This window comes from Balaenoptera borealis (genome assembly GCF_965194805.1).
Source record: "Balaenoptera borealis genome assembly, chromosome: 1".
Lineage (NCBI taxonomy): Eukaryota > Metazoa > Chordata > Mammalia > Artiodactyla > Balaenopteridae > Balaenoptera > Balaenoptera borealis.
The window spans coordinates 152,580,772-152,593,355 of record NC_138860.1 but is presented as its reverse complement, the minus strand read 5'-3'; the positions used below and the strand labels follow the sequence as shown (position 1 = coordinate 152,593,355).

Below are 12,584 nucleotides of genomic sequence, written 5' to 3'. Positions count from 1 at the left end.
CCATGATGGCAGAAATGCAGGCAGGTGCACTTTGATGGGTGAGAAGGATTCAGGAAGCCAGGCTCAGCCCTGGCCCCGCAGGTGGGCTGACTCCCCAGGGAAATCCATGGGCCCCAGCGCATCTCTTCCTGGAGATGTTTACCAGTTTGGTTTGTTCACTCTTTATCAAGGCTCTTTCTCTTTCCCCAGGAGTGTCCAGAGGGGTGGGATTTATCCGGTTTGATAAGAGGATTGAGGCAGAAGAAGCAATCAAAGGGCTGAATGGCCAGAAGCCCAGTGGTGCTACGGAACCGATTACTGTGAAGTTTGCCAACAACCCCAGCCAGAAGTCCAGCCAGGCCCTGCTCTCCCAGCTCTACCAGTCCCCCAACCGGCGCTACCCCGGCCCACTCCACCACCAGGCTCAGAGGTTCAGGTAGGCGTGCCCACGGGGGAAAGAGCCCTGCTACACGAGTGCTGGACAAGAGCCAGGGAAGCCCACGGCCCTGAAGCATGGGGCGGGGTGAGAACCTATGCCTCTAGGAATCACTGTGGGAAATTGCCCCCAAATCTCAGTTTCCACTGCTGTAAAATGTTGATGATTGGACCAGATGCTTTTTCTAAGGCCCCTTTCAAACTACCGCTGTGACCGTGATTAATCTTCAGATTCTTTGATTGAATCAAAATTTCTGCACTTCTTAACCAAATAAGAAGGTTCAGTTTCAACAAGAGTTAATCACAGATAAGTGACCACATTCAGCAGTTTAGACTTAAAGCTAAGGCAGTGGCTTTTAGTAAAGTCAAAGAAAAGAGCAGCCCAGGAGGCACATCCTTGCCAGAGGGAATGGTTTGGTCTGCCCTCCTCCTTCCTCTGCCGGTAACTCTGTTGGGTTGGTGGGGGTAGAGGGGATCCTCTCTTCTGTGTTACCTTTACTCTGACATTGTCAGCAGACTCCAGGAAGACAAGGAGGAAGACTTTGTCCAAGCCTTATTAGTGTTTCCTCTGGGTACCCAACCCCCAGGAAGCTCCAGGTGCAACGGGGCATTCCCCTTCTCCTGGGACATTTCTGAAAGGCAGATTTCTCTCCATGTAGGCAGTCCAACCTTGACCATGTAGGCAGTCCGACCTGTGTTATGCAAGAGATAAGAATATTCTTGACCTACCCATAATAATTCTGAAAATTATTTTATTCCACCCATGTCCCAACTTCCCTTTAATGAAAAGGTCTTTCTCTTTTTCAAACGTCACATGGGAAGATAGTAGGCCCTTCCATCTAGCCACAATGAGGAGAAAAATCAGCCTCTGGAGTGTACTCCCATGCCCCCTGAACATGAAATGGTTAATGATTTCATGAAGAGTCCAAGTCATCTAATTTTTATTTTGTGTGAGAGTACATGCAGTATTTATGTAAAAAACCTTTCCAGCAGTCTTCTAATGGTGGAAACTATGGTTACTACTGCCCCATGATGTGAATAGCTTATCCCCAAGTAAGATACTGAAGGTGAAGGAGATTATAACAAAATGGCAGTTTGCTGGGCGGTGCTTTCAGGTTGTAAATAGTAAGCTAATTTTTTAAAAATCTGAACCCTCAAACTTCCCCCCACATCAAAAAAAAAAGATGTGTGTGGTAAGAAGATTTAGTTAAAGTAGCCAGGCTAAGAGAAAAGATCCATTCTGATATGCATGATGTGTGTGCTTATATTGTTAATCTGGAGCAGGGACCTTTATTCATAAATTTCATTACAGTAAAAGGTGAACAACTTAAGATGCCACCCCTTTTTAAAAATTTTCACAGCACAACGTAAAATAAAATCCTCACAAATGTTCTGAGAGGTGGGGGGAGTGGGATTAATTGAGACCTTGAAAGAAAGGAAGGTTCATTAGACACTTGCTTTAAACTCTAGCATTGACCTGAACATGAATTACTTTAGTTGGAGGCAGGAAAAGGGGAAACTACCAGCGGATAGACTCCTAAGCACTGGGGAAAGTTTTTGAGCTTTTCTTCTTTGAAAATGGAGCATTCTTATTAATAGTTCCATTGAGCGATCTTGCCATCTGTGAGGCATTAACCCAGAGACCCTCCTTCTCTTTGCAGGCTGGACAATTTGCTTAATATGGCCTATGGCGTAAAGAGGTAATTAAAACTCCACAGATTGCCAGATGTCCGTGTTGGCACAGACTGGGGCTAGAATTTTTTTTTAATTCACTAACTTTACTTTTTTTTTAATTCTTCCTTTTTCTTCCACCAGCATGTCAAATTCTCTTTTACTTTCAGACCTCAGTTGGTTTTGTTTCTTTTAGGGCACACAAAGTGTGTTTGTGTGTTTCACTTTTTCTTTTATTTGCAGGTGGGCTTCTCCTATGGTTCAGGTGCCACAGCTACCAAGCCTTTGATAATCTGGTCCTCTGAGCGGCTCCCCTAAGAGGGAAGGCTGTGACTCTTTGCCAGATGATTTTGCAAACTTGCAAAGCAACTGTTTTACATTAGCAATGCCAAGATTCAGTTAAGAGGGCAGATTCCAGCAAATCAAAATTAGAACATTTCGCTAATCATCTTATGATTGTCAGTGGAAAAATTAGATTTCGGACTACCAGCCCTGGCCAAAGCATGAATAAGTGCGTGGATGACCTTATGACTCCCGCCCCCAGCTCAAAGTGCATTTCAGGGCCCAGCCTGAGAATGAAGTGTATCTGTGTGCACCTCAACCAGGGGTTTCTTTTGTTACAGGTTTTAGCAGTTATTAGCAATCCTCCCTTGGTTATATATGTATGTATGTTTTAAACTTGCTGTTTCTTTTATTTAAAACCTTTTTGTGGTGTTAAGGTTTGGGGGACTTTCTGAATGTAGTCACAAGGGTGTTCCAGACCTAGTCTGGAAACTGAATCTCGGGAGGTTGGGTGCTTTATGTCACTGTGTCCATGAGATTCCCACGTGTACTTTTGATAAGCCCCACTGAGCTGCTAGGGAGATAACATCTTCATCATCCTGCTCTGTAGAGCTGCACACTTTAATTCCCCTTCCTGCAGTCAAGGGAAAGAGATGTGGTCTTGAACAGTCCAAGTCACACTCCCTGTATGAGGCAGGCCTTTCACCACTTGCTGTGCATGGTAGGTACCCTGCTCTGGAAACTGGCACGCAGTGGAGAAAGTAACTTGACTGCAGACTTCACGGTCAGGGTGCCAGCCTCTCGAATCTCAATCCCGGCCCCCATGAGGGTAACTGTGAATTATCTCCACGTGTCTAGCATACTGCTTGCCTGTTCCCACGCATTTTACACTTTTTCCCAGCTCTGTCCAATACCTTTGCTCCTCTTGAACTATTGTGAGGTTGCACCAAATATTATGAAGAGAGTGATGCTTATACGTAGATGAGGTCAGGAAAGACAACTGCAGTGCGGCATGCACACGCCGTCTCCTCCAGTTCCCCACCCACAGTAAACTTCACAAGTTGGTAAGAGCATTCTCTTTTCCTGGTAAACCCAGATTTGGATCCAGAGTCCTTCCTAGCAAAGTGCTCCAGGTAACATTACCATCTAGAGTTGAGGCTCTACTTGAAACCTCTTTGCTGGCCCTGACTTTGGCCTTATAATATTTAGCCATTCTCTACCTATAAACCGAAAGAGGTCAGTTGACTCAGTTGGAGGAGAGAAGGTTGAGAAGACAATGTTCAGAAATAATGCAAATAACAATTAGACATGGGTTTGCCCTGCTAAGAATCTCTACCATGATGTTTTTGGTTTTGTCCTGTTATTTGTTTTTAAGTAAGAGGGAAGACTGACGTAGTGAACAATACCAAAAATAATATCTGTTGAGTCGCTATGTTTAGCGTATCTTCAGCAGCCATTTGATTATCTAAATTTTAGTTAGATACACAACTATTCTTTCATAGGACTTTTGAATCTCTAATAATATATGCGTAATTTAAAAACATTCCTAAATGACACTTTATCCGTTCACTTCCCCAGGTTTTGCTTCCTCTCCTCCTATCCCCCACTTCAAAAAAAAACAAAAAACAAAAACTAACCACATGAAAAGCAAGATACTAGTCAGTGTATAGAGTCAAAATACCTGTATGAGTTTGGTATAAAGTAAAATGTTCATAAATATTTTTTCTGCTGTAGGCACTGGTAACCTAATTGTTTTCATCTGATGCATCCATCATGAATCACATACATATTTTATCAGATGGTGAATAGAATCTAAAGGATTGTTTTTCTTTTCAAGATTATGTGAAAACTAAGAAGATTTTGAAGCCTAATACAAAAGTATTTGTAATAGGACAAATAACAGTTTTCTGCTTTTCTAATGTACAGTGATTCAAGATATATAAGTGCACAAACCACTTGAAATCTCACTCCTGTGACGCTTAGAAATGAATTCCAGATAATATAGCATCAAGGAGTGATACATCTTTATTATTATTGCTCAGGGTTTTTTTCGGAACTCTTTTGAATAAATGCTAAATGAAACATAAGCCACCCATTGGATTAATAACAATGGGTGTATCTCCATGCCCCATAATATCGAGAGATCTCATGTATCTCCATGCCTGATAATACTGAGAGATCTTTGACAACCGTTAAGTCAAGGGACTGCAAAGATGGTAGACTTGAGCACTTCTAGGGCCATCTCCTAAACTGGCTTAAAAAATAAATGAAATGTCCCAAGCATCGACATCCACCAGTGTTATTCACCTATTCAATCAATAAGCAGTTACTGAGTGTTTTCTACGTGTCATGTCTGTGAGATTCCCATATGGGCTCCACTGAATAAATAAGTAGAGCAAAAGGATGAATGAAGTAGGGCCCCTTCTCTGAAGAGCTCACGATCTATTGTGGGGAGGGAGGGTGAGGGTCAGAGTGGGATACCCTGTGAACATATACTTGATTGATAGTATGACAGAACCCTGCTCTGGGAGTTCTTCGTGGTTTTTAGGAGTTGACCTAGGCCTTTCTCTTGGCATATACGTGCCTTAGCCAGTCTAACTGTTCCCATTAGAAGAAATGCCACAGACATTAGTTTTTGTATTTTGGTTTTTAAACCCTGAAGACTCTCCTGCAAACACTCACTCAGGCCTCTGCCCCATGTCTGTGTCTGTGCATCTGTGTGTTATCCACGGTCAGACTGATGTCTGGACCAGTCCCCCCTTCTGCTTGTCCCCCCAGGTTCTCCCCAATCACCATTGACGGGATGACAAGCCTTGTGGGAATGAACATCCCTGGTCACACAGGAACAGGCTGGTGCATCTTTGTCTACAACCTGTCCCCTGATTCCGACGAGAGTGTCCTCTGGCAGCTCTTCGGCCCCTTTGGTGCGGTGAACAACGTCAAAGTCATCCGTGACTTCAACACCAACAAGTGCAAGGGATTCGGCTTTGTCACCATGACCAACTATGATGAGGCAGCCATGGCCATTGCCAGCCTCAACGGGTACCGCCTGGGAGACCGAGTGTTGCAAGTTTCCTTTAAAACCAACAAAGCCCACAAGTCCTGAATTTCCCATCCTTACTTATTAAAATATATATATAAATATATACGAACAAAACACACGCGCGCACACACACATACACACGCACACACACAAAAGAGAGAGAAACAAACTTTTCAAGGCTTATATTCAACCATGGACTTTATAAGCCAGTGTTGCCTAAGTATTAAAACATTGGATTATCCTGAGGTGTACCAGGAAAGGATTTTATAATGCTTAGAAAAAAAGAAAAAAACACAAAAAAATACCTTTGATGCATTGAATGTTCTTTCATAGCTGTCGTTGTTGACTATAATATACATAGATAGCGACGTGCAGGGATTTTTACCCAGCCAGCTAACTTTACTACCTTCCTTGAAGGTGGGTCTTTTTAAGATGACCATTCGCTCATTTGAAGAAGAAAAACAAAAAACAAAAAAAAAAATAATAAAAATAAAACAATTTTTACAAAGTAATGGGATTCAAAGAAAGAAAAAAAAAGATTTTTCTTTTTTGTCAAAATGTTGATCCAATCAGATTGGTTAAAAAAAAAAAACCCACACAAATTAAAGAGGAATAATAAAAATTGCAAAAATTAAAAAAACTTTTGCAAATTTTTTTATTTTTCCTTTTTTCTTTTATATCATGTGAACTAAAACAGTCTTCTGTTAGGGGATGGGGGCGAGGGGGATACCTGATGACATTAACAATTTAATAACATTAACGTTGCCAAAGAGGTGGTCTCTTTGCTGAAAATGGGTTTCAAGAAAAATCTATTTTTATAAAATATAAAGAATTTTTACAAGAGAATCTGGATTTGAGAAAAAAATATTTTGACTGGCTAATTTAGGGGAAATTGACAACTTTGTCGCGTTCATACTGCACTGGTAACTTTTTAGAGATCAAGATGTGTGTTTTAAACTGGATTCGTAGACTGTTTTTTGAAGGATGGGCTATAAACAGATGATCTTCATATCTTTTCATAGCATGTAATAATAATTAAAAAATTATTAATTACTAGGGGAAAGGAGTGTTCATTCTACCCAGGGTACCACAGTTCCCCACAGTCAAAACCCAAAAGCAAGGAGATGAGTTGAAAGACAGTTTTTCTTTAAGTCATCAGTATGGGATGTCAGCAGAACAAAAATTAAAAAGATTAATTTTTCCTTTTGATCTAAAACTTCCTTAGTTTGAGCAGTAGGTGCTACGAAATTATTTACATATCTTAGTATCATAGTTAAATGTAATGTGTTTAGGAGAGGAAAACAAAAACTACATTTGCTTTAAATTCATTAAGGAATTTTCAAATTCACTTTGTAGCCCGTGCTGATAGAATTGGGCTGTGTTGGTACATTTGAAACACTGTTTATGTTGCTTGAAACACTTATTTATTTAATCGCAGATGTGATGATGCCTATGGCCGAGATCAAATATAGCTAGATTGGCTAGACTACTTATTTGTTTACTTAAACTATGGGAAGAAGCATATTATTGTGTCATTCTGTTGTGTGTGTATGTGTATATACAATATAAATATATATATATAAAGTTATTTTTTCTTTGGGTTAATTTATTATAAGTTGTAACACTTGGCTAGTTTTGTTTGTATATGTCTTAAAATGTTTTCTTATGATATTTAAGTGACAGTTAAAGAGGTATCAAGGTAACTTGTGTAGAACTATTGTTTGATATATTGTCATGTTCGTTGTGAATATTTTTTCTTACTGCACAGTAGAAAAATAAAAACAACTGGGTCTTTATTTTAATGTAATTCAGATTGGGGAAAACAAAACAGAGCTAAGGGAACAAAATGACTGAGGGAGCATTCTCCCATGTCCAGTGCACTGATCATTTTAGTATATTTGTGCTTTGTACGGTTATATATTTAAAACAAAAACAAAACAAAAAAATACAAGGGTTCATGCTCTTCCCTGGGTAATAGAAACAGTTACTCGCTATGCATAATCTAGTTGATAGTTAAATTTGCTATTGCTTTTCTTGTCTTGTTATATACAATCTTTTCAATACCAGTTTAGTCTTAATGGTAATAAAACGTTATGGTTATTTATAACTTGTGCTTATTTTGTGCGTTTTTTTCTCATGCTGAACCCACTAAGTGCATGTAGACAGAACTGTTGTTTTCACACTGAAGAGGCAAACTTTGTAGTAGTAGCCGTAGTGGTAGAGAGGTAACGAAAACCACGGCTGCATTATAGTCTCCTCCTTTAAATTTTTTTTCTGTTTTTTTTCCTCTTTTCGGTTTTGAGAAAAAAAACACCAGATTTCAGTTCAGAGAACACTCGTTCAACATTCAGGGAAACCTTTTTACATCACCTGCTATGAATGAACTCAGTTTGCTGGCAAAGTTTGATGCATTTGCTAAGCATTAGTGGGAAAGGCATGCCAAAATCTCTTCTCTATAAAGTGTTCACTCTTGGCGGGGGGAAAAAAAAAGGAAAAAAAATCTTAGGACCAGGCAGTTGTATACTTTAGTTATAATGAATGACTTCATGTTAATCTTGCTAGTTTAGATGATTTCTGAGGGAAAGTATTGTAAATGTTTTTTTTTCATAATCTTGTTGTGTTTGAATTATTTGTACTTTGTCCAGACAATAAATGAAAGTGTGTAGAATGGATTTGAGCTTCCCAGATTTTTAAATGTGTTCACTCACACTTTTTTTTCTGTAGCATCTTCAGATTTCCCCAATATTTTTACCATTAAACAACAAACAAAAAAGGTAGAGTAAATTTCTGTTTTGCAACTTAGCCCAGTCTCTCAAAGTCAACTCAGTATTCAAAAGTCATTGCCCTAGTTCCACACTACTAAAGGTACGGTCTCCAACCAGCAGTTAGTGTCATCTGGGAGCTTGTTAAAATGCAGAATCTCTGGCTGAATGCAAATCTATATTTAACCAGCTCCCCAGGTGAATCACTGGTACTTTAAAGTGTGAGGAGCACTGTCCTGGTTGATAATGAGCCGACAGATTTGGCATTGTGTTTGGCATTGTGATGCACTAGTGTCTGTTATTCATTTATAAGCATACTTGTGACTTGTGCAGAAGAAAGGGAGTCACTATTTGCGGAGCTTCTATTATGCGTCAGACAGGCTGTGTGGTGCCCTCTACGTTCTCTCTCTTGGTCCTGCAGCCATCTGGAAGAAGGAGATAGCACTATCCTCATTTCACAGATGACAAGACTGAGGCTCAGTGAGATTAACTTGAAACAGCTAGCAAATTTTCAGCTGGGATTTGACTCCAAGTCTGATACAACTGCACAGCACCTCAGCATTGAGATGGCAGAGCTTGCGCAATAGTAAGGAAACAGACCATCTTGTACTGGAAGTGAAAAGAAAGGTCACCTCTTTATTTAAGCTCATTTTTGCTTAGAAGTGTCAAATATCTGACTTTCTTACCTTTGAATAGAAACCTTAAACAAGGACTTTTTCATACTGCGTATAAGAACGTGATTTAAGCTCAGCCTAGGGGGAAAAGACTGCCTAAGGTATCATGAAGTCATATTAAAATATGCCCTGAACTTTACAGATGAGCTTTTCAGTGATTTCCTGATATGATCATTCATTGATGATCTACTGCCTGTCTTTTTCATCTTCTCACTAATTGAAAATTCATAATACCCCATAAAACATCACATCACCACCCACAAACTGACACTTGAAGAAGAAATGCCCCCACTGATCCAGATGAAGGAATAGTCAGAGTCTCTTCCATTTCTCATTAGCTCCTTTTTTATTATTATATTAAATTACCTCAATGGTTGGGATAATTAAATTCAGGGCAAAGAATAGGATTTAATTAACCAAGCTAAATATTAAAACTCTCAGTCAGCCTGAACTTCACATACTTAAAGATTCTCCTTTTAGTTTTGTCTTAAAGACAAGCTGCTACGTTCCTTTTCTGAAGAGAAATGGGCATTCAAACTAATTACTACCCCCAGGAATAACAGAGCTTCGCAAATATGTACATAGGGTCTAAAAATGTTGCTGCCAAACCTATGATAGTTATTACCAATCATCACCACCCCTGCTCCTTAAAGGTGTCATTTTAGTGCACTTTAAACAAATGGATACTTATTTTGGAATATTGGAAGTTGATGGACTCTTACCAGTTCATGTAGTTCATTCCCCAGCCTCCAACAGATGTATCCTGAAAGTTTCACAATTAGCTGTAGGTGTTTCAATAGATCTTTAAAGTATCCAAAGAAGGACATTCTACATACACTCTCTTGGCAACACTTCCCATCATCAGCACAACTTGTCTGCCTAACATCTAATAAAAAATCCATCTTGCTGCAAGTGTAAGCCTGTTACCTCAAATCTCCAGGCAAACATTGTATAGTTTCTGTAGGTGTTTGTAGGAAAGGTCTAACAAATCACAAGAATGCAGAGATTATTACATTTCTTTCAGGTCCTAGGTACATTATGTTTTGCTTGGATGAAGAATTGCATGCCAGAGAAGGTTGAGGTCATTTACTTAGTGTTATTTCTGTCAAAGTGATAGGAAGAGAAGAGGGCCAAAAACAACATGCTGGTGTCTATAACCACCCCGCATCATCACCACCAGCATCAAAACTACTTACATCCACTACCAAAGATCAAGCACTGACCAAATGATGGTTGCAGCCAGCAGTTTTTATCCACTTGAGTCCTGTTTAAATTTCTTTCATCAAGATTAATCATTATTTATTGAATAAAACATTTAAACCCCAAAGAATAACATTTAAAAGTACATTTGACACAAAGTCTCTTGGGGCCCCTACTCAGTCAGTATTTGGGTCTGGCTACTTTATCCTTGTCAAAATTCGGCATTTAATTGCCTTTTACCGTAGATGATTCAGGAAACTCTCAGTTCTTGAAATTGTTTTGTCCTGACTTTCTGTAGGCACAATGCATTTGTTCCCTAACAGACATACACATGCAAACACACAGAGGCAAACATTTGTACAGTTGAATAGGAAATGGGGTTTTCTACTTTCACCTGCAAAGTCAAAAATCAGATCTAACAAGACAGCATTAAAAGCAAGAGTGTGAGTTCTAAATGGAAGAGCTATTAAAATCTTAATTTGAGGCCATCCTTCCTGGATCCATTCCACAGCCTTAACAAGAGTTCACAGAACACAGCTGTATAATATCCTTACACCCTTCACTGCCTTTGTTCTACCTGAAAAAGAGAATAATAACAGGAAATTACATTTTATTTCCATGAGCTAAAATCAAGTTTTAATATTGTCCAAAAATGGCTCGTACTGTTCCTTTATCTTATTAACTTTTTGGCATATTAGGTAATAAGATAATTTCTCATGGTACAGTATTTATGTTAGAATCATACTTCTCTCTGTGCAGATCACTTACAGAAGTGTCTGTTAACAGGAGAGAATGATGCATAATCGGCACTTAAGGTTAAAATAGACCTGAGAACATAAAAGTGTTCCTTCAATTAAAGGAATAGCACTTCTCCAGTCTCCTCTTTTTTTGTTTCTGCAGCAGAATGAAAACTGGCTTAAAAATCACCCAACCCCGGGTTAATTACCAAAAAGCTTCCCTATGCAAGTCCAGCTTGATCTACTAGTAGTTCAAATACAAAGTGGATTCACATGCCACTGCAAGATGCCATGTAATTATTTTAAAGAGTTTCCAGCAAAGTCCTCGAGGTTTAAGAAATGGTTTCTAGAAAGAGCACTAGCATTTATTATCCTTCCAATATGCCAGACACTATACATTTAGCATTTTGTCCTTCTGCCAACCCAGTGAAGGGTAACATCACCGGTTAACATTGAGCACGAGGAGATTCAGAGAGATTTGGTATCTTGTGCAAGTGAGTAGGTGGTGAAGACAGAATTCAAACCCAGGCCTATCTGGCCCCAAAGCCCCCGGTTATACCACCCTGGCTATGATCCAATTCTGTCATAATTAGAGCTTCATTTCAATTAAAGGTGGAGATGAGTCCTGTTATGTAACGAACAAGGGAAATAACATTAATGCCCTGTGCCTGGGGCTAACCTTCTCCCCAAATCTTTAATGGAAAAACAGATCCAACAGTATTGGTTTACAAGCAAACTGACAAAGAAAAACTAAAAGTAATAGTTTTTAAACACTGTTTGCTCAGCAGTGCCAAAAAACAAGATTATTTGTTGACAGATCTATTTAAACCACCAAAAGTCATTGAGGTAGAAAAGAGTCAAGGATAGGATCAGAAGGTAAGAATGTTTACAAGCCACCTTAGCTGCCCTTGGAGCTGGCCCTATGAGTCTCTCTACAAATTAAAGCATTGTGTGAACCAGTATTACTGTGGTGGGAGCTCCTTCACTACCTGTGTTGCCCCCAAATCCTCAAAACAATCCTGGGAGGCACATAACATAATCCCCATTTTACATCTGACAAAACAGACTCAGAGATGTTAAGTATCTTGCCCAAGGTTGTACAGCAGGTGGCAGAACTGGAATTTACACCCATGCCATCTGGCTCCAATCCACTGTCTTTCCACTAAAGCACACTGACGGCCTTTTAATGTGACCACCACCATCAGTTGAACACCCACTTACCTGTGAGGTACGGCAGGGTGGTGGGGGGCAGGGAGAAACCCACCTAAGCCTTGTCTACACTAGAATCCTTACCCTGAACATCTGCCACATGCCAGGCACTGAGCTAGGGGCACACAATGAGTAAACATATTCAGCCTTTTTTTTTTCTTCCACCTATTTTGTGCATGACAGTGTGCATTAGGCTATGACAGAAAACAAACAAACAAGAAACAGGAATGGAAGTTTGGTATTCTGTTACAAGGACAAGACATATGAAACAATTATTTAGCCATGCCAGATAGTTTCTGTGCTGAAAGGAGACTCACAGGAAATTTTATAAAATCTGTGGGGAGTGAAAGGAGTATTCCGGGGCCCAGAAAGGGAAGAGAATATGACCTGGAGGTAAGAGGAGAGTTCTGGTGAAAGAAAGTTCTGGGTTTGAATTCCCTGGCAAATTGTTTAATGTCTCTGAGATTCCTGATCAGAGAAGGAAGGATCAGAGATAAAATACATCAAGTCTCTGGCACTCAGTGAAGAATAGTAGGAATTAAACTGTAGCCAGAAAGATTCCCAGAGGAAAAGACCTTGGACAGGGCCGACT

At 39.7% G+C, this 12,584-nt stretch overlaps 2 protein-coding genes across 9 annotated transcripts in view; one reads left to right on the top strand and one right to left on the bottom strand.

Annotated features, from left to right (window-relative positions):
- The window catches only part of ELAVL4 (ELAV like RNA binding protein 4), a 143,520-nt gene extending 134,925 nt beyond the window's left edge, over positions 1-8,595 (top strand). For 4 of the 8 annotated variants that reach the window (XM_082371416.1, XM_082371418.1, XM_082371413.1 and 1 more), the window contains exons 5-7: positions 190-415; positions 2,076-2,114; positions 5,104-8,595. In XM_082371416.1, the coding sequence (XP_082227542.1) occupies positions 190-415; positions 2,076-2,114; positions 5,104-5,473 (635 nt within the window). In that variant the 3' untranslated portion in view covers positions 5,474-8,595. The other 4 variants (XM_082371419.1, XM_082371417.1, XM_082371414.1 and 1 more) reach the window with 3 other exon arrangements.
- Positions 8,596-10,113: 1,518 nt separating this feature from the next.
- Positions 10,114-12,584, bottom strand: part of LOC309620360 (uncharacterized protein) — a gene marked incomplete at its 5' end in the record, with an annotated part of 185,840 nt that continues 183,369 nt past the window's right edge. Inside the window, one exon of the mRNA XM_082376626.1 lies at positions 10,114-10,623. The remainder of the gene's footprint in view (positions 10,624-12,584) is intronic.